At 45.4% G+C, this 20,992-nt stretch overlaps 3 protein-coding genes across 4 annotated transcripts in view; 2 read left to right on the forward strand and 1 right to left on the reverse strand.

Moving 5' to 3' along the window:
* Positions 1 to 956, forward strand: part of LOC117737526 (type-2 angiotensin II receptor-like) — a 3,215-nt gene extending 2,259 nt beyond the window's left edge. Inside the window, exon 2 of the mRNA XM_034543562.1 lies at positions 1 to 956. This exon is cut by the window's left edge and continues 1,072 nt beyond it. Coding sequence (XP_034399453.1) covers positions 1 to 234 — 234 coding nt within the window. The 3' untranslated portion in view covers positions 235 to 956.
* Positions 957 to 2,875: 1,919 nt separating this feature from the next.
* Positions 2,876 to 5,654, forward strand: LOC117738029 (SH2 domain-containing protein 1A-like). Of its 2 annotated transcripts, none has more exons than XM_034544300.1 (3): positions 2,876 to 3,371; positions 3,653 to 3,808; positions 5,039 to 5,654. In XM_034544300.1, the coding sequence occupies exons 1-3, from the start codon at positions 3,160 to 3,162 to the stop codon at positions 5,085 to 5,087; spliced, it is 417 nt and encodes a 138-aa protein (XP_034400191.1). In that variant the 5' UTR covers positions 2,876 to 3,159; the 3' UTR covers positions 5,088 to 5,654. The 2 variants fall into 2 exon arrangements, with proteins under 2 accessions (XP_034400191.1, XP_034400193.1); XM_034544302.1 differs by having other exon boundaries at positions 3,653 to 3,716; positions 5,039 to 5,636.
* Positions 5,655 to 6,607: 953 nt separating this feature from the next.
* tenm1 (teneurin transmembrane protein 1) overlaps positions 6,608 to 20,992 on the reverse strand; it is a 155,983-nt gene continuing 141,598 nt past the window's right edge. The window contains 11 exon segments of the mRNA XM_034543761.1: positions 6,608 to 8,277; positions 9,405 to 9,547; positions 10,206 to 10,912; positions 11,226 to 11,527; positions 11,767 to 11,978; positions 13,758 to 13,900; positions 14,627 to 14,871; positions 16,283 to 16,576; positions 17,403 to 17,647; positions 19,155 to 19,327; positions 19,938 to 20,251. Of these exon segments, the coding sequence (XP_034399652.1) occupies positions 7,522 to 8,277; positions 9,405 to 9,547; positions 10,206 to 10,912; positions 11,226 to 11,527; positions 11,767 to 11,978; positions 13,758 to 13,900; positions 14,627 to 14,871; positions 16,283 to 16,576; positions 17,403 to 17,647; positions 19,155 to 19,327; positions 19,938 to 20,251 (3,534 nt within the window). The 3' untranslated portion in view covers positions 6,608 to 7,521.

Below are 20,992 nucleotides of genomic sequence, written 5' to 3' on the forward strand. Positions count from 1 at the left end.
ACCCTCTGCTTGGGATTCTCCAGCTCGGCCTTCAACCCGGTGCTCTACTGCTTCCTCGGCAACCACTTTCGGAGCCGTCTCGGGGGCCTCTGCAAGGGCCTGTGTGCTTGTCTGAAGGCCCAGGGGGAGGATCACAGCCAGAAGAGGGGCTCCTTCAGCACCAGGCTGAGCTCCTTCTCTCGAAAACTTAGCGACCTGAAAGACCTGGCGATTGTGGACCCCGGTCCTGTCTAAACACCCCCCCCCCCCCCCCCCCCCCCCCTTCCAACTGGCTTCACACTAAGCGTGGATGTGTGAGACGGAGCTGTAACTGTGACTGACACGCCGCCCTACGAAGACAGAAACCAAGTTATGACAAAAGATGAAGCTGAGAGGTTCAAATATATATTTTCACGCTGGTCACCAAACAGTGTAACAGACAGATAAGTTATACATTTCATGCCTCTAATGCTGCAGCCTTCAGCCAAACAGGTTTTAATAATTCACTGTACACAAGTTGCTCAGACGCAGCCAGCAACTCGCTGCAATAAGTTGCATTGAGGTCGCAGGATAAGAAACATGGAGGTTGTGCTATGATATATTGATCACAAAGATGTTGGATGATGATAGAAAGAGTTTTCCAGCTTTCCCTAAGGCTAGCTGTGGCTATCAGCTAGCTTCAATTGAAGCTCAGTTTTGTAGTTTTGCTTTCTCAGAAATGATCTCATAAACACTTCTATGGCATTACAATGTTGAATATGGTATCTCCATATCCACCGAATGTTTTATTACTGCCTTTTGTCTTTGTAGGGCAGACCATTATGAAATACAGATGTATTATTATTTCATAATTTTTGGGGGATACATTGTATGTGTAATCATAAAACGTGTAACATTTGTATTGTATTATTCTGTATGAAGACAGTTTAGGAAAATTAAAATGACTGAATGAAATAAAGTGAACAATATTTCACTAAAGATGCCACTTTGTTGGATTTCTGTTGTTTGACTGAAATGGGAGCTGGTCTCAATGGTTCCAGTCCAATGCCACACATACAGAGATTTGTGTGAAGCTGATCCCATCAATGATTTTTACTTTCCCTTTCACCACCTCACCCTCCATCAACCAGTATAGATCCGCTGCATTCTGCATTGACCCTGGCCGGCCTCTCCGTGAGCCGAGGGCCGAGGAGTACGGTTTCATTTAGTTTTGCACTGAGGACCGGTGAGCGGTAGAAGCTGGAAATGATTTGGTTCAGTCTAAATGGTGATCTGTTTTTGCATTTCTCGCTTCTAGACTTATAACTCAAATAGCCTGAATGTTTATACAGAATAATAAGCCACCAAAAAAGGGTCTAAAAGGCATCCAGTCCGTACTTCAGTCGACTTGCAGGACATCGTTCCTCAGAATCTTGCACAGTTTGCCACTGGATGGCGCTAAAGTGCTGTAAAAGTGATGCATCCGATGCCACTGGCTGCTTACCCAGACTGAGCCCCTCAGTCCCACCGCTCATGATCTTTCTGAGCCGAGGGGAAAGATGGCTCTGACACAGACTGATGACTCATGTAGTGTACCGTTCTGAATGTATAAAAACAGACATCTTCAACCGGTGCTGCCTTTAAATAGAGCTTCCAGCTCGGAGAAGGCACTGAATGGTACAATCGCACCAGTTAGCCTTACTGAGGGACCCTCGGCGGGGGCATCTGGGGCCCCGAAGGACTCGATGACGTCATGACGGAAGAGCATCTCTGAGAATATACATGTCAACACGGCGGCTGAGCTTCTAACACCAGACGCCTTCTTGGGAACGGCTGCAAGCGATCCATATTTTAATCACCCATCTTGAGTCTGACACAACATAACTTTCCCACTGACGGGACAGATTGCAGGAGGAGCTCCGCAGCATGTTACTGCACAGCTTCGTTAGCTAATGCCTGGCTGTGCTACAGAGCAGGTGTGAGTGTCCTTGACACGCGTCTCAAAGAAGACAGATCAGTGACATGTGACTGAGAACATGTGTGGATGTGTGAGAAGCGAGCCCGTCCTCTCAGCTCACATCACACACTATAAATAAATGTGCCTTGCCTTCTCAAAACAGCAGATTTCAACTTTTTGCTCTGCTGCCATAATCCATTTAACATGTCGACATTTAACCATGTGAATAGGCCCCGGAGTGAATCTCTTTCTTGTGTATTTTATTACCAGTCTAAGTCGAGAAATAAGGAGAGTTACTGATCATTTTCTATACATTTGGTCAGTTGTGAAACTTAATGCATTTACTCAAGTGCTGTATAAGTTTGAGGTGCTTTCTTCTTCGACACCACATCATCTCAGAGGTCAACGGTGTGTTCTACTATATCTATGTGACAGCTGGGGTACAGTGAGGGTACTTTACAGATTAGGATTGTATATAAAACATGTTATTAACTTATAAAATACAATGCATTGTTAAAAAAGTAACCAATGGTTCTTAAGCATTTTGATTTGTGACCTCTTACCAAAACTCCCCCTTTTCATGTTTTAGTTTTTTCCATTTGAATAACACTTTGAGGAGCTTAACTTATTTCACCCAATTCAGTCAATATAGCACATATTAGTTGTTCCTCTTCTAAAATGTACATTGCTATTCATGGAACTGTGGTGGAAAGCCCCAAAAAAAGAGCAAGCGAACTTCTGTTAAAAGAAAACAAAGCGAGGCCTCGAGATGAATTAGCTGCAAACCGTCTCTGCATAAACGCGATTCACCTTTTCCTGTGTGAAAAGATTAATGTGGCTTCTTTTTGTTTTCATCCCTCTCTTGTACTTTCTATTGTTGTGGAAATATTCAGTTACAATCTTTGAAGTCATTTCCTGTCGAAAAATGTAATCATTTCCTGAGATATACACACACACAAATTGTACGTGTGTGTGTGTGTGTGTCTTGTAGTGGAAGAGGAAGGCTGAGCAACCAGACATAGAGGTTAGAGAGAGCTGCTACCAGTCTGGCTAAGAGGAGCAGATCAGAACGCTGCTTTGCCAAAGCTCGGCCTCCCAAACGGACATTTGAAGCCGCGAAAACCAAAAATGAAATGAGAGGCTGGACAGCTGCCTCACCTGCGTAACCAGTCTGAAGGATTCCCAGTCTGGAGGATTCCCAGTGAAGACCAACAGGCTTGCTCGCTGTGAAAAATTGAAGGCGCATGAGAAAGAGGGAAAGGAGGGGAGAGGAGGCACTCGGGAGCAGAGCAACAAGTAGAACTCGGAGAGGAGCCGTGATGGAGGACCTGCCCGTCTACCACGGCCCCATCGGCATGGAGGAGGGGGAGAGGCGGCTGGCCCAGGACGGGCGGGACGGGGGCTACCTCGTCCGCGACAGTGACTCCGTGGCGGGCGTCTACTGCCTGTGTGTGCTGTGAGTACAAAAACAGATTCTGATGCGAGACGTCAGTCATCTCATCGACACATAATCCTATTTTCGTCTATTACGGAGGTTATTGATCTCCTCACGTCTGAGATATGAAAGCACAAAAAGGCATTAACTGAACTATTAACTGAAAACCCCCAAAATATGGTGGCCTTTTATCAAGTGCCACATGTACTGTATGTGAGCCTCTCGGGAGCAATGGTGACGATATAATAATGTATTTCATTAAACTGAAAGGTCAAAGGTCAACGCTGTTTCTGTGTGTGCAGGTACAACGGATTCGTGTACACGTACCGACTCCACAAGGACGCCGCGGGCTCGTGGGCTGCCGAAGTGAGACTTTTCGTCGTTGCATTTCTTGCTCTCCTAAACACTTTACAGGAGCACACGCCCACCTCCCTTCGGCTGGTTGATGAGTTCTTCAGGTTGTTTTTGGTGACAGACTAATTTAGCAAACTATGAATTTTTGTTGTTTCTTCTTTTTCTACAAGAACGACAGCGCTGAGAAATGGGTTATTTTCTTTTCACAATAACAACCTGTGATATAACCCCCCCCCCCCCCAGCAGATTTAAGACTCCACAGCATCAGCATATACTCCAAAGATGGGAAACGTAGAATTGCATTTGACAGCCTTTCTGATGGGATATGTAATGGAGCGCTGCGGGTTGGCAAACGCACGGCGATGTGAAGTCGGCTGTTGTAACTACATTTGGCCTCACTCCCTTTACTGACAGCGTCAAGCCAACAGACGGGGGGGCACTGGAATTACACGAACTTCACTACAAGCTCAGTGACAGTGTACATTATTCATGTGCAATATCAATCGCTTTAATGAAATATGTTGGATTGAATGACTTCCAAATGGATTTAAAAGAATCTGTTGTTTCTCACCATTACAGCTTTATTGATTGCACAGAATGAAAACAAACAGTTTGTGTCCGTACTTAACTAAATCATAATGCAAATACTAATAATGCTTCATAGTTTGGTAATGTTAAACTGACAGCTGTAGGCAAAGTTCTCACGATAACAAATGATCTGAGAGATCCTTGATGAAGTTTCACTGAAGCCAAATGAAAGAAACTGCTGTTGCATTGGAAGATGCACTCTAAATAACTATGCTTTGTTTTCATACCATTAATAAAAATGATCTCTGTGTTTATTTCAATCACAAGTAAAGCTGTTGAGATACTGTTGGGACACTTAAAGCCTCTGAAATGTCACACGCAAATCTGATAATAAACACATTTGGTTGTCTAACTAAATATATATTTATATATATAAATATATATATATAAAAAAGCTCAGGGGAGTGAATACTTTCAGAGAACAAATCCCAATTTAGCTTTAAGCCCCTGGAGTATAGATTTCATCCTTCTATCATAGTTTTTTATTTTGCAATTACAGATTCAATTTATTTTGCATCAACCCATTTATTGATATCTTTTATTGCCTTAAATGTGAGCTCAGACTGGATCAGTGGACCGGGTAGATGTGGGGAAGTTTCTGCCTCTACTTTCAGCGTAGCTGATGTCTTTTATAAGACTAAGTCTTTTATGAGAGCTCATTTCCAGCCGGGCCTCTTCTTTTCCCCGTGGGATTTGATGTGGAGATAAATTCCCCTCTGCCTATTTCCCCCCCTCTTGTGTTTCAGACCACTCCTGGTGTGCAGAAACGATATTTCCGGCAAATCAGGAACCTGATAGCAGCTTTCCAGAAGCCGGGACAAGGAATTGCCATTCCTCTCCTCCACGCCGTCACAGCTCAGACGCGGGCAGAAGCCCACGCAGAGAACTAGACGCCTGGTGGCGGCCGCGCTCACCTCTGGCAGCATAAACCCTGAGCTCATGATTGACCTCATTAGAAACTAAAAGAAAACTCGTTGATGATGACGACCGTGTGTTTGAAGTGAATGTCTTTTTGTTCTCTTCCCATTAATCAGCTCCTAGTTAGTTCAATCTAGTCGTTCAAGCTCGAGCTGTGACTCAGATCTCAGCATCCTTCCAGCATCTCTTTTCTTTTCTCTTTTCTCCCCCCCCCCCCCACCACCTCTGCATATGCGGCACAGAAAGAGCCTCATAACTTTTAGGGATGTGATGTAAAATATTCAACTGCTGAAACATTAATATCCATCTCTGCATACGTAAGCTGACAACAATACTGTGCTCTGTTTTCTTAATGCAATTCAGTTGTGTGAATGGCAAAGGAAATAAATGATATTGGTTGAAATAAACTCTTTTAAATGGGGTCACGCATACACAGCCACACACACCAGAGCCCCCCATCTGACATATAATGTGGAACAGAAATTCAATTTGACATATTGAAGTACTGATTTCCGAGGAGAGAATGCTGCTAGAGGGAGGGGGGAAATCTGTCATTCATCTGATTGACATTACTGGCTCCTCATGAAACGAGAGAGAGAGAGAGAGAGAGACAGAGAGCATCCATTCAGCCCAGACAATTCTTCAGTGCAGCGGTCTCCTAGCAACCGGACCCTCCATCCTTTCAGCGCCGAGGCGAGGTTGGACAGTATCTACCGGAGCATATGGTTGAGCAGGGAGGAGCATCAGACACGTGCTAGTCAGGGACGTATATCATCAGAACATATGCATTGTGCGGCTTTGTCATCCGCAGCCCGGGAGAGAAACACAAACAATTAATGGTGGGCAGATGGTGGAGTGACTGTGGGAGGGTGGCGAGTGGGGGATAGGCAGACGGACGGGGAGGTGGATTAGTGGTAGCTCGACTAAAAAAAAGAAGAAAAACAAACAAACTTCTCTACTTTCTTTGAAAACTTTTTTTTTCGGGGGGGCGGGCTTGGAAGTAGTTCACATGTAGTCTGATTGGCATTTCCTAATGAGAGGAGACAAGCTGTAGAGAACCGCACAGCCAACTCCAGGTCCTGCCCCTTCTGCACTCACCACCCACTCGCTGAGCCTCAGCTGTCACATTTCTTCTTCCCTTTCTCTGTGCTTTTTTCTTTTTCTTCTTCTTCTTCTTCTTCCCTAGCTCTCTCTCTCTCCTCCTCCTACTTCTTCTTCTTCTCCTCTTCCGACAGTCGCAGGTTTCTCATGCATATCTTGGTTTGAGCCATAATGATGGCTGATAATGACAGCACAGATTTGAAAGTTACAAACTCCCAGAAACAAGAACAAAGAGCGCACTTGAAATGTGTGGAGGGAAGGCGCCGAGACGGAGAAGACGCCAGAGAGAGAGAGGGAGGGAGAGAGAGAGAGAGAGCAGACGGAGAGAGAAATAAGCAACAATACCGATAAAATCCCAGTGAGCAATCTGGTAATTCACACATAATAACTTTAATCAGCATTGTAACCCAATAAAGTCAGATTTTTCAGCGAGAATATTTACTATAGCCATGTATAATTCTTTGCAAAAATGTAACTGTTTTTCTATTGATTAACAATACTGACACTTACTTATGAACAACAGAATTTCCAGTTGAGCACTTTTTTCAGTGTGAAAGCACTGGCTATGTACATTCTTGATCTTAGTATACACACTCATACAAACTACTGTTGGAGCACACCAGAGAAGGAAACCAAGAGAGGCTTCCTTCTCTGAAGGGGAGTGCCAGAGTTGACAAGGCCTCTCTTACACAATATGTAAACGATAGTATATCCGAGGTAAACCAATGGAGGAACTCAGATGGCAACCGGAGAGCTCTTGATTTTGAGTCATGAAGAGGATGATTCACTGGCAATCCTGAAGTCTTTGTCTTTACAGTTCAGTGAATCCAAAAAGAAGAACAGTGTTGAAACAGCAAATGACAGACGGTCAGTCCATCAGTTCATCGGTCAGTCAGTCGGTCGGTCGGTCGGTCCCAGTCAGTCCAGTCAGGATACAAAAAGCAAAGCCACAGCCAAACCACACTGCTTGTGCCACTGTTAGAAATTGGAGAACTGGACGATAATAATAAAATACCATCATTTTGTCACAATTAAAGGCATTTGGAAATAATTCTTTCCCCCAATCTCTCTTCTTGCTCTTTTTCTTTGTCATCTTCTTCTTCTTCTTCTTCTTCTTTTTTTTGATACAGTATAGAAACAGTAGAACAAATCAGAGTAGAGTAGAAACAGGCAGTCTTTGGTGGGGTGGGGGGCTGCTCACGTGTCTCTGTTACCTGCCCCCCACCTCGCTTAGAGTCATGAAGTGGATGTTGGAGGGGCAGTCGGACAGCTCCGGCTGCTGCTCTATAGGCAGGGAGTAGTAGCCGTCGTAGCCCTGAACCAGTCCTCCGGACAGCAGCTGCTGCTTCTCCGCCTCGCTCCACGGCCGACCCCCCACGTCCCCTAAATCCACCCTCTTCCTCTCCTTCTCCCACGCCCCCTCCACCGCTCTCTTTCTCGCCTCCTCCCTCACCCGCGCCCTCTCCTCCTCCTCGCTCCCGCCGTAGCGCACGCACAGGCACAGCAGCCCCTGCTGCAGGGTGATGTCGGCGAATCGTCGAGTCCTGCCGTTCACCGTGGCGCTCATCTGAGACACGCTCACGTTCACCCCGCTCTCCAGGACGCGGCCCCCGACTCCGAGCCCCAGCGCGAGGTCCTCCTCGATCGGCCGGGACTGGAGGAAGTGGTGGGTGTCGCAGCCGTGCACGGTGAAGCTCAGGCCGCTCAGGTGGACGGCGCCGTTCAGGATGGCTGCCACGCGGCGGCTGTCTTCGCTGGCTACGCCGATGACCTCGGCGCTGACGCGGCCGTGAGAGACGGCGAAGCGGATGCTGGGGCCGAGGAGAGACGGCCGGGAGCCGAAGGGAGGAGGGTGCGTCGGGCTGTGGCACGTTGAGCCCACGGGCTCCGAGACCAGCGGTAGCCTCTCCAGGGAGATGAAACTCCTCAGCTGTCTGCGCAGCTCACACTGGATCCCCAAAACCACCTGGGAAAACACGTTCTACTGGTTAACAAAAAGACATCACAGAGGTTTAATGCACTTAAATGATGTGTCATCCGTGAGAGCAGATTCTTCCACAACAGACACTTTGAATTGTAACAGGAAAAGCCCTTTAATGATGCCTCTCCTCCATTTGTGTGTTACAATAGCGTCCTGGACGCATGCACAATGGGTCTTTTTCTCAGAAGACATTTGACTTGTGAATAATAGAATGAATAATAGCTGAATTCCTTTCAGCTGTTCCAGTTTCACGGTCCTGGTTTTGTGCGTGCTGTCACACTGTCATAGTATTGACACTTGAACAGAGCCATAATTAATCTTATTTGTAACAACCGTGCCTTTCTTATTACACAAAGTAAAAATGTCTGCTGTGAAACAAGCAAACCTGAGAGGAACATAGACATAATTAAGATTATTACTTTCCTAGTCTCACACAGCGCCCCTAAAGTTATTATTCTGCTTTTAAGGGAAGGAAATGATTTGGTTTGTTTGTGTTTCTTCGCAGTCGTCGTTGGTGGCGCGAATCACAGGATGGAGAGGCAGCAGGGCGGAGAGCAGGAGAATGTTGCCATTGGCAGGCTGTATTTAACAATACTGTTAGATTAAATGTATTAATTAAAAGCAAAAGCAAGCTGATTAGTTAAAAGATGACAAAATAACTGATTGATTCATCAAGTTATTGTTTTTTACATGCAGGTTTTTATATTGTTATGAATTCATTGAACATTCATTTATTTCACATGCGAGTTCACCCAAATTACTCATGTTGTGATGTTCATCGGATTGCAACTAACGACAATTTTCATAATGGATATTTTCGTTAGCAGTCTAATTTTTAAAGAAATTCAATTGACAACGATATGAAATAGATAGAAGCAACACATCTTCACAATTTCAGCACTCTTTTTTTAACGTGGTGATGATTCCAGCCACAATGCTGTAGGAAGAACCCAAATGAGTCATCAAACATGCAGACACGAGAAGGCTAAAATGACTAAAACTGATATTTAAGATGTATTTGGCATATAAAAGGGCTAACCAAACTATTATCAGAACAATCAGAACGAGCCTTGCTGTGACTGTAGGGGGGTTTGTCGTGGTGGGCAGCTCACCTTGCTGGAGTCCCAGTCCTGTGTCTTGGTCTGGGTCTTCATCAGTTCGTACGTTTGCTCCATGCGGCCCACTTCGGGCTTCGGGAAGCCTGGGACGACATTGTGAAGCTGGAAACCAAATAGCTGCAGCCAGCTACCAATGTCTGGACACACAAACACACGTGGAGAGAGACGCACAAAGAGAGAGAGAGAGAGAGAGAGAGAGAGAGAGAAAATGGCACGGCGGGAAAAAGTTAGAATATATAACGTGTATACCGTGAAGCAAACAAAAAGTCATAAGGCCAGGCAAACAATACCTTGAACAGGAAATCACACAATATATGAGCATAACACGCGGCAGAGACGGTTCGGCTGGTGTTTCCCTGACAAACAAATTCTGTAATAAACAATCCTGCTGCAGGGAAACGGGACAGGCCAAATGAATGTTCCATTAACCAGAAGGACACACGCACCCACCCACATCCTATATTCATTCTCCTGCTCTCCGATTCCATCTCTTTCCCTCGCCTATGTTTCTGTTTGGTCTCTCGGGAAACAGTATGTTCTTGACAGGCAGAGGGAACAAAACACAACAGCCTATGTTAAAAAAACAAGTTGATCAGAGGCATGGCTGTCCTTTCTGTTGCCAGTACATTGTCCGTCACATCATTTCTTTCCGCCATGCAGCTCACCTGTGGTTAGTTGAGAGCCCTGTTCGCTCACTCTTTATGTCAGATGTTTCCTGTGTGGGTGGTGGAGTAGGTTTTGTGTGAGAGCTGTAATGTGGCAGCTCGTGTGAGTATGTGCATGTGTGAGGCTCACCTGTAGTAAACTCCGTCACCTCCTCCACTCGGCCAACTGGGCAGTTGTTCTTGAAGGCGTACACGTTGAACGGCTTTGGCTCCTTGCTCAACTCCCCCCACAGTTCGTGATTGGGCGAAGTCCATCGCCCGGCCAGCGTGTCGTAATCCCGCCGGCCCAGATGGACGAGCCGAGTCAGGGGATCGTACAAGCCTCCGTGGAAGCCGATGACGAGCTGGAAGTCAGGGTTGGTGTCCTGGTAGACCTCGCCGTAGGGGGTGTAGAGGATCTCTTTGACCAGCCGCCCCTTGCTGGAGAAAACGGCCCTCGGGGTCCCCACGCTGTCGCAGGCGACGTAGTACTCCTCCCCGCTGCTCAGCTCCATCGCGATGAGGTGGCCCTGCAGGTCGTAGTACAGCGACGTGATCAGATTGCTGCTGTGGTTGTACAAGTGACTGACCCTGGTGGGGTGCGACAGGTCGGCATAAAAGAACTGCAGCTGTTCGCCCTGGCTGCTTTTGGTGGCCACGCGCCGGCCCAGCCCGTCGTAGCGATACCACACGGTGCGCTCGGTCGCTCGGTTAAAGACGCGGGTGAGCAGGCCGTTGGAGTTGTAGTCAAACAGGTCATTGGCCCGCTGGCGGAGGAAGCCGTCGTCATCCACGCTATACTGTAACTCGCCGAGGTGCGTGATGCGGTCTCTCTGGTCGTAGCGCAGCGGCGTCAGTCTGGAATGAAATGAATACATTAATACTGACCAAGTTCACCATCTTAGTTTAGCCTGTTAGCATGCTAATATTAGCTCATTAGCACTAAACACCAAATCGAGCTGAGGTTGATGGGAATTTCAGTTTTTTCCCCTGATCATTACAGTCAGTCCGGGGAACATGAATGTCTGTGAAAAATGGCAATTCAGCAAACAGTTGTTGAGATAATTCAGTCCAGACAAAAGTTGACCAACTGGCATTGACACCCCAAAAGCCATGTTGCTAACAAGGCTGGAAATAGGATACGAACATGTGCAATACACGGACAACTCACCGAGCACTGGTCCCATGGCTGAGCAGGTTGATGTTCCCGTTGAGGTCGTAGCTGTAGCGCCACTGAGGCCGCTCGTTGACAGAGGCACTTTGCAGCTGGCTGTCTGCATCGTACTCGTAAGTGTAGCGTGTCACGTTGTTGTCCACGCCCACCCTGATGTCACAGGTGGTTGTGCGCCCTGCCGAGTCATACTGGATGGTCATCCAGTAGGCGATGGATTTAAGGATCTCATACTGGACCTCGACCACCTGGCCGTAGGAGTTGAACACCTTAGTGTGCTTCATCAGATGGGTGGTGATCACCTAGGGAAGCGCAGACGAGACGGGGTTGGTTCACGATCCATGAGAGCCCATAATGACCCAAAACTGTGATGTTATGGGCAATAAAACCAAAAACAACGAGCCGACAGATGCTTCATCGCTTGGTAAAGCATTCGATCTTTGTTAATGTTGTAACATTAAAGTCACAATTTAAAAGCTAGACGACTACAGACATCCTCACTAATGTGTGTTGTATTTCAGTCAACAGCATTCCCGCCTACCTGGTTGAGGTCATAAAAGATGACGCTGAACTTGCCAAACTGCTCGACCCGTCCTGATACGTCCACGTATCGGTACAGATCAATGGGAAGAGGAGTCTCATTGATTACCGCCTGCATGCTGGTCACTCGGAAGTTGTTGTAGCTGTAGTCAAACCTGGCGTTGACCAGGCCTTCTTCGCTAAAGCGGAAGATTTGCCGACTTGTCAGAGGACCTACGCAGAGGAGCCAGAAAAATCCACCAATATTTAAGTTTCAATTACACACATTAGCATGTGCGTCTTAGTGTACACACACACACACACACCGCACATGCATTTGCACACACGGCCCTCGCAGTTGGCCACCATTGCTACCCGCACAAGCCTTCCTAATGAATTCAAATCAAGGACTAATTCAACATCATTAACAAAGACACACGCAGTGCAATCCATTCCAACTTAACTATCCCCACACCTCTATGGCATTTCCAGTGGTGACCTTTAATATGGAGAGATAATGAAATCTAAAGACAATAGCCACGATGGACCAATATGCTCCTTAATGTCAGAACGTCAACTTTAACAACACCATTTGTCACCTCGGCTGCTGGCTTCTGCAGCTCAGCCACCATTTGGAAAAAGGCCCGCTAATGAAACACCATTATGGTGCTATTTGCGATGACTCTGATTGCAGTTAAAATTACTAAGTGTCTAGCTTTGGAAACTGCAGAGAGCTGCATCAGCATTACATCCTCTATTTTTATTTTCTGTGGAAAGTTGATTCTAAACCTGCGCTAATGTGGGGATGGCAGAAACAGGAGAGTGAGATGGAGGTTTTTCTACAGCCCTAGGGAACTCGCAGTCTGTTCGTCTCGCTTCTCTAGCTGTCACTTCCCCAAGCTGTCATCTTCCCTTCTCCTTTTCTGTTCCTTTTCTTCCTCGCCTACCTCTCTATATCTCTGTCTCTACGTCTATTGGTCCCTACTCTTCCTTGTCTCCTCTCAAGGGACAATTACCACTATCTCTCCTCTCTCCAAGGCTCCGTTTGTTCTGCTGAAATGAGATCAGTTAAAGGAAGGTGAGAGTCTATTCACAGTGAGGGCAAAGCGATAAACACACGCACACACACGCACACATTTACACACACACACAGCTGTGTCGCGTAGATTAGTGACACCTGATCACGGCGAGCCAATCCCAAAGCTGTGTGAAGTGTACCAGCAGCAGAGATTAGAGCGCTCTCAACGACCCTGGAAAAACTCTGTAACTTGAGGGAATCGTTGAACTGTCTTAACAATGAAGGAGTCCGCACATAGCTGCTAGTGATGGAAATGCCATTACTGGGTAGTACTGCAATTTATGCAGTGCTCTGTCTTTCTAACTAATTTTCCGAATCTGAAGTGAAACAATTGTCACGTTATGATTGATGGCCTCGGGTAGGATTTCATGATTTCCTGTCCCACGCAGACATGTGTGAGTGGAATGAGAAAACATGAACGACTGTTCACATGCAGGCTGGGAGCATTCTCAGCCCACCAAATGTTAGCTTGTATTCATAGATTCACTTGTTCACTTTGATCAGGCAGCCCGGTTTGCGGAGGTGTGTGTGTGTGTGTGTGTGTGTGTGTGTGTGTGTGTGTGTGTGTGTGTGTGTGTGCGTGTGCGGGGTGATGGCGCGGCTCAGGGCACAGGCGGTGGTCTCGTAGACCACAGTCTCTTCCACTCGAAACGGGCTCGGCCTTATGCAGACTTCTAACTGTGGCTGTGTCAGTCTCAGATGAAATAACAGCACGGCTGACTCAAAGCCAGACGACGGAGTTTGATACCTCTCAACAGATCTGACTCATGATCGTGCAGACCAGTCACAGTGCAGATGCTTTTGAGTTGCGCTCGTGAGACATTTTTATGCTCAGAGAAATCGTTTTAAATGATCCACTGAAAGATGACTCATTGGCCATTGTAAATATTTTAAATCTGTAGCAGTAGGTGACGTGAGTGAATGTGTATACGTACCTGTCTGTCTGTAGCGTATGGAGCTTATGAAGCCACTATGGGTGAGATGAATGGTCTTGACAGTGCCAGAGGCCTCGTCGTAAGTGAAGGTCACCAGGGTGGAATCATAAACCACCTCGAAGAGCCGCGCTGCTGGAGTGTACCTTGAAAAAAAAACACATTTTAAAATGAAGAGACAAATTCGCAGAATAGATGATGAATTACAAGCCGAATAAAACAGTATTTCTTGTTTAAAAAAAATGCTCGGTACAACATTTGAACATAAAGTATAAGTAAACATGCCATACACCTCTTGAATAATACAAAGACCCCTTGAGCCATTGAGGAAGAAGTTGCATCATCCTTTCAGCATTCCATCAACATCAAACTGGCTGCCGTGGCAGTTATGGCCTTTCAAATCTCCAAAATAGGGCCGTTTGTTATAGTGTCCCCATCGAGTAGTAAAAATGTTAAATGCCAAAACACTGGCCGAATCAGTCCGCAAACTTTCATTAAAATCAGATCAGTGGTGTCTGACATTGTGATGATAAAAAATGTGACCTTTAATCAGTCTCCCCATTAGTCCAATCAGAGTTATTTGCAAAGACAGCTGGGTGTGTGGCACGTTTTGTGTCAGCCAGACTTTGTGTAATAGGGCTTTTACATTCCTGAAATTAGCCTTTAATTATACTACCTCCATCAAGCCAATCAGTGTCACGTTATCATACAGTATGGCGGGCCGACGACGGTGCCAAGATGCATAATGCCTTAAAGTCTCATCAGAAGCAAACCGGCAGTGTCGCCAATGTCACCCCTTCCACACCGCACTGCCTCCTCAAATGAACCGATAAAACCAACAGCCGGTCATATTTCTGTGATCTGTGTCGCACCTGTAGATGACACTGCGTCCTGTTCCCAAGTACTGAGTCCTCAGCAGCCGCCCGTCCAGGGTGTAGTCCTGTATGAAGGAGGACCGGCTGTCTGGAGGAGTGTATATGTTCCTGTAGTAGCCAATGGACAGGAGCGACTGCAGGGTGTGCTTCACCATGCTGGGCATCGTCACGGCGACCAGGCGGTTGGTTTGGTCGTACTCGAAGACGTATCGCCGCTGGCTATGCAGGAGCAGCATAATGGACTGCGGGGACACAGACGGGTGCGAGGCTGAGTTATAACACTGTAGCTCGGTGCTGTGATGGGCCCTTTCTTTCTCTGTCTGGTACATTTATTTTTTATTTCAATGTCATTCGGGGAAAACGTCAGAGATAACCTTGGTTTTAGCGCAAGGCCATTTAATATTCGGTTAATCGTTGACGGCTATTTAAGGCGAGACATTGTTTGGGCTATTTCGCTTCAGACTAGTGGAAAGAAAACATGCAACATGTTGTTTATTTTTGAAGACACTTTGTCTATTTGGGTCTACAGATTTCTCCTAAATTCACCACATGTTAGCATTAGATAATGCCTAGTTTGCATATTTAACATTAAATTCCAGTACAAACTATCTCTATAATAATACAATGTCTCAATGTACGTCATCAATTGGGGACGTTTCCTTGTGATATCTATTTGTTTTAAATGTTTTGCTCTATTGACCTGTAGTGTGTCTCCCTTAATTCCTAAACTAAACCAAATCCCCATAACTGTTTTTTCAGCATATTTGTTTGCTGTTGAATTTTGCATTTAGCTTTCAACATCTTTGCCTGCAGTCCTGTAGCTATTTCAACAGTCTAAACTGTAGTAAAACAATATGGTCTAAAAATACTTTTTCTATTTAACGGTGAGGTATAATATTAATGTATTAATAATATATGCAGGTATTAACAATTGCAAGATGGTTCTGTAATATAAGCTCATTTGCTCTGTAATTTTCTTAGACCAAAATCTGACATGAAATATATTTCAGGCTGAATACCATTTCATTAAATAGTTCAATTAATCTCAAGGACGGAAATTTCCGCTTCAGGTAGCACTCAGCTTTGCATGTAACATAAAAAAGGACAAATGTCTTTTTACCATTTGTCAAAGCAGTGTTGTCTGTGAAACCCACTGGTTTCTTTTCTTTTTACCACTTGGAACTTGCCTGAGTTACGTAATTCATCCCAATAAATATAGTGGCTGCTTATACGGCTCTCAAAGCCATGCTGCTGTTGCTTAGTCGTGAAGCTATAAGTGCCGACTGATTTAAAAAGTCTGTTTAAGTGAACTCGGACATAATATTCACTCTGCAAATTCATTTTCAAACTAAAATAAAATGAACGGCACCTACAGGCTGCCTCAAAGGATGGGAACAATACATTGAAAGATTGTTGCAAGTATAGCACTGTAAATTATTTGAATTTAGTTTTTCTTTCGATTTTGCTGCTTTCATGTCACACAACAGAAGTGCTTCTCGCACTTGTAGTGTTAGTTTTGCTTTACACGGCAATCACCCTGATGCAGCGAACAAAGGACGAGCAGATGTGCGAGAGCTTTGCAATCGGCAAAGACAAAAGCCATCGAAACAAATCTCTGCATGAAACAGTGCGTCCTGTACGCGCAGCCCTCACTTTGTCTGCGTATGTGTAGCTCCAAATCTTGCCGTTGACCCAGGCTCTGGACACCACCCTGTCGTTCTCGTACTCCAGCCGCTCGGACCAGTCTCCGCGGTGAATGGACGACAACAGTCCTCCGGCAGAGTAGCTGATGTTTACTTCAGTGTATTTGCTGCTGGGGGACCAGACCACGGGCCGGCCCAGCGAGTCGTACTGGATGTGAAGGGTGAACTTCCTGTGGTCGTCGTAGATCTTCCCTACCCTGGTGCTCTGATCAAAGTCTATGGACAGCAGATTCCTGTTGTGTGCCTGAAAGAAAATCATTAAAATATCAGCTAGAGGAAGGACAATATATATATATATATATATATATATATATATATATATATATATATATATATATATATATTATATATATATATTCTTTTTCATTTACTGCTTTATAATCACCATACATTTATAAATAAGGCCAGCGACAAGCAAATATAAATAGAGTGGCGTGTCGGGGACAGGCAGATATTTAATTTAATTAATTGTGACATTTAGAACAAACTGGACCTGCGTAATAACAATAAAGTGCCTGCCTTGTGAACAAGTGAAGAACCGAGGCCTGGGGATTGCAAATTAATTAGTGCACTTCAGATAAAACGTCCTTATGAAATATTCTGTTTACGCAGCGTACACTCTGTGCCAAAGAGAAAAGAGGAGTTGCGGTCGGCGTGTGTGATTGGTGGAAAGCACAGCTAATGGGTTCCGAGTCAGTTGACCTATCAGCCTGCTCCCAGTGACGTCATCAATCACCCAAAACATCGAACCTGTTGCAGCACGTTCGATCGGCTCTACAGATTGGCTCAAAGAAATGGAAGTCTCACCGAATAGATTGCACTGACAGATATTTTCCTTTTTTGATAAAAAGGCGTAAAGGCCAGATTGCACAACTTTTGGTTAACTCAGTGTACGTGAAAGATCTGTGATGCATTCTGACCTATTCACAAAGGTTTCCATATTTTTCGGCTGGTGTTTGGATGTTTACTGGTTCACACATGCTGTCTTTGTGTAGTAATGAATTTAGAGGACTGGAGTCTCCACTTTAGCTGAGTTGGCTGAAGGATAAGTAGGTGATTTAGTGCTTTACCCTGAGCCTGCGCTCATAAGTGCTGTAGTTAGTCTTGCTCTGCTCCTTCCTCTGCCTCCACTCTATCAGGCTGGGCGCGTGGTCTCCGGGCAGGCTGATGTTACAGCGGCTGGCCGTGGGGCTGACTCCTCCTCCGGCGCCTCCGGGGAGGAGGGGCTCCGTGATGAGCGACAGCTCCATCCCGCTCGCCAGCGTCACAAGAAACGACCCATCGGCGCTGACTCTGTATGAACTCTGAGCGTGGTCTGAGGGTTTGATCGTATGGGCGGGTCACACACGTACATGTACACACACACGAAATCGAAAGAAATGCACAAAACCACATATGCACAGAAGGATGCAGCAACAGATGAAAAAAGTGTGAAAAAACATCAGTCATTGTCTCGCGGTCAACAAATCAATGAGATACAGCAGCAGACTACATGAATGCAATGAATAGAAGTCTGGCTTTTCTTAAATGGGTGTTTTGTTTTGCGGTAAACGGTAAAAGTTCTCTCAACAACATTAGCGCTGCACTGTATCTGCCATTGTATCTTTAGAAATAGAAATTGTTCTTTCATTTCTACAGTGCTCTGAGTAAGATTGCACAAATAACTTACTTATGCCAATATGACTTTGTCTTTTGCCATTTCCAAAGCACAATTAATGAAATAAATAATAAAAAACAAAAATGACAATAAAAATATATTTGACCATAAAATGTAATTGCAGCTCATAAACTGGATAGTAACTTATATTCCCTTCACCACTATAAAAGCTCTTTCTGTACATATAGTTATTGTTGCCTCAGAGGTACGAAGAGACAAGAGTTTGTGGGTGGTGGAAGTAAAGGGACACACACACACACACACACACACACACACACACACACACACACACTCTCTAAAATAGGGGGTCATTTCAACTCTTCTCTGGCAGCTCTGTCATACAGTAGCACAGTAGCACACACACGTAGGCGTGTGTGTGCTACTGTGTGTGTTGGAGCAGCTTTTTCTCTCCCTGAAGTCCTGTCATTGTGACAACTGCTAGAAAGCAATTAAAGGAATGACATGAGAGGAAACTGCTCCCATGAGCAGCTTCTCCACTCCACTCTCATTTTCTCCTCTTCTCATCTCTGCCCTCTCTTCCTCCCGCGGTCATTAAGGCGTTTCACGAGTCAGTCGGATCGGCCTCTTTTTTGTAAATAATATATATATATATCAAAATTATATATATAAAAAAATATACTGTATATATATCAATAAATATATTAGTTTGACTTCCCATTAGTGCGACTATGTGACGAGGTCTAATCGGATCCATATGTAAATTATTTATAATAAGGGGTCCTTATCCAAAAGCCGAGCACATGCTCTCCGGCGCACACATCCAGTGCAGCCGATGAAGAAGGAGAATAAAAGAAACACAGGTGAGTCTGACCCGACCAGAATAACAGCCACGCTGCTGCAGTTTGCCAGTCATACATTTTTAAACGTTACTGTGGTCCCTCACAGTCCGCCTTCTTCACACGTCTGTGTATGTTGTCTACGGTCTGGTCCCCCCCAACGGAGTCATAAACGTTTTAGTAAGCTCGATGGGGGTAGATGCATTGCGGTGAGGCTATAATCCTTCCTGCTTGTCAAGCCGTGATTACATTGTGACATTACATCCGTACCTCCATATTTATTTGTCTTCCTACAGCTTACCAATGACCTCAGAGGAGTGGGGGGGGGGGGGAAAACATGCACTTGACGACAAGCCGTGGTGCTTTACCTTGTCTGAACGTGTAGATGGTGTCACTGGCAGACAGGTTGGTGCTGGTAACAAAGTTCTCACGGGTGGACGACTCAACTTCCACCCGAGACCAACGTTCAAGGTTGCCGTGGAAACCGCTCACCTCACCCGTGGGGAGGGTGATGTTGGTCACGCGGCCCTCGCTGTTGTACCTTTGGAGAATAAACACAAAGTAGATCATGTACAAGCGTGCAGACACACACACACACACACACACACACATCGCCGTGTGCACACACAAGCCAATAAACACACATATGCAGACTCACTATCACTACGGTTCTCCTGTCATGCACAAACATCGGCACACATTAACTGTCAACTATGATTTATATGTGTAATTATCCAGCTGTGGAATTTGTGACAGTGAATAATTCAGACGGATGTGTGTCTGTGTGTGCTATATGTGTGATAGTAAACATGTGTGTGATCAAAGAGTTGCAAAGACGTCCTTTAGATCATCAGTCACTTAAGCAAAGTTTAAACAGAAAAATAAAAAAGTCTCCCGAAGTAAAGGCTTACTTCAGTGATGGTCAACCACCAGATGGCACTCACATTTCACACACATAAGCTCTGACTCACATTGAAACACCTCCACATGCATGCACTCCCAAGTCCACACATACACTGAATCAAGCAACCAACCATGAATAAAATAAAAAGAGAAAGAGAAAAACAAAGAAGAATAGACGGAGATAGGGAAGAAACATAATATGAGAGCACATTAAACTGAGAGAGAGAAAAAAGAAAAAGAAAACTTACTCATAAACAGTGGTCCAACTGTTCTCATCACTCTTGGTTGCTAGGAGACCAGTGTTGCCATGGTAAGTGATGTGGGCGATGTCATGGCCTTGGGCTGACACCTTTCTCATTGTTCCACTGTTGCTAAGCGACAGCCAGTACACCTGTCCGCCAGGTAGTGCCAGCCAGAGAGGCACTCCGCGAGCGTCCCTCCTCACCTGCAGCTCGTGGCCGTCGCGACTCGTCAGTCCAGACAGCTGGCCGTCCGAGATGTAGGAGAAGTTGTGCAGGTATTGGCCGGTGATCAGGTGTTTGGTGTGCATGTGGGAGCCATTCTGTCATGAAACGATTACACAAGACGGCTATCCATGAATACGTTTGAGTGTTTGTGTTCACAGTTCTCAGAAACTGAGAGCTACTGTTGTTCCGCACTCGTCCTTCACTAAGTGGAAAGTACCATACACATTTGTGAACATGAGCTACTCCCTCTCAAAGCCAGAAACCAGAGAAGTAAGTCTTAAACTTTATCTCAAACCGTACACCCCAGCCCGTTCACTATCGCTCGGGCTTCTGCCAATCGGCTTGTAGCTCCGTCACTTCGAGCTAACACTCAACAAAATCACGCCTGGTTTGCTGTGCTGGCTCCTCATTGGTGGAACGAGCTCCCCATTGACATCAGGAACAGCAGAAAGTCTCTACATCTTCCGTCGCAAACTAAAACACATCTTTTTCGACTATACCTTGAATAGGGAAGGTAGAGCCGTAGTAGACACTCTAGTAGCACTTAAATGTCCCTTACCGATAGCACTTTGTTGTTTAGCACTTTAGTAGCACTTAAATGTCTCTTACTGATAGTACTCTGTAGTTTTAAACGTTATTGAAGAAATTGTACTTGCTTGATTCTTGTTGTTTCTGAGTTTAGGACTCATGGTTTAATGCACTTATTGTAAGTCGCTTTGGATAAAAGCGTCAGCTAAATGACATGTAATGTAATGTAATGTAATGTAATTGTAGTCTCAGTTCTGAAAAAGAAAATGTACCCCTGGGTGCTCCCAGAGTAACCTATATCATCTTAC

Source organism: Cyclopterus lumpus, chromosome 10 (assembly GCF_009769545.1).
Source record: "Cyclopterus lumpus isolate fCycLum1 chromosome 10, fCycLum1.pri, whole genome shotgun sequence".
Taxonomy (NCBI): domain Eukaryota; kingdom Metazoa; phylum Chordata; class Actinopteri; order Perciformes; family Cyclopteridae; genus Cyclopterus; species Cyclopterus lumpus.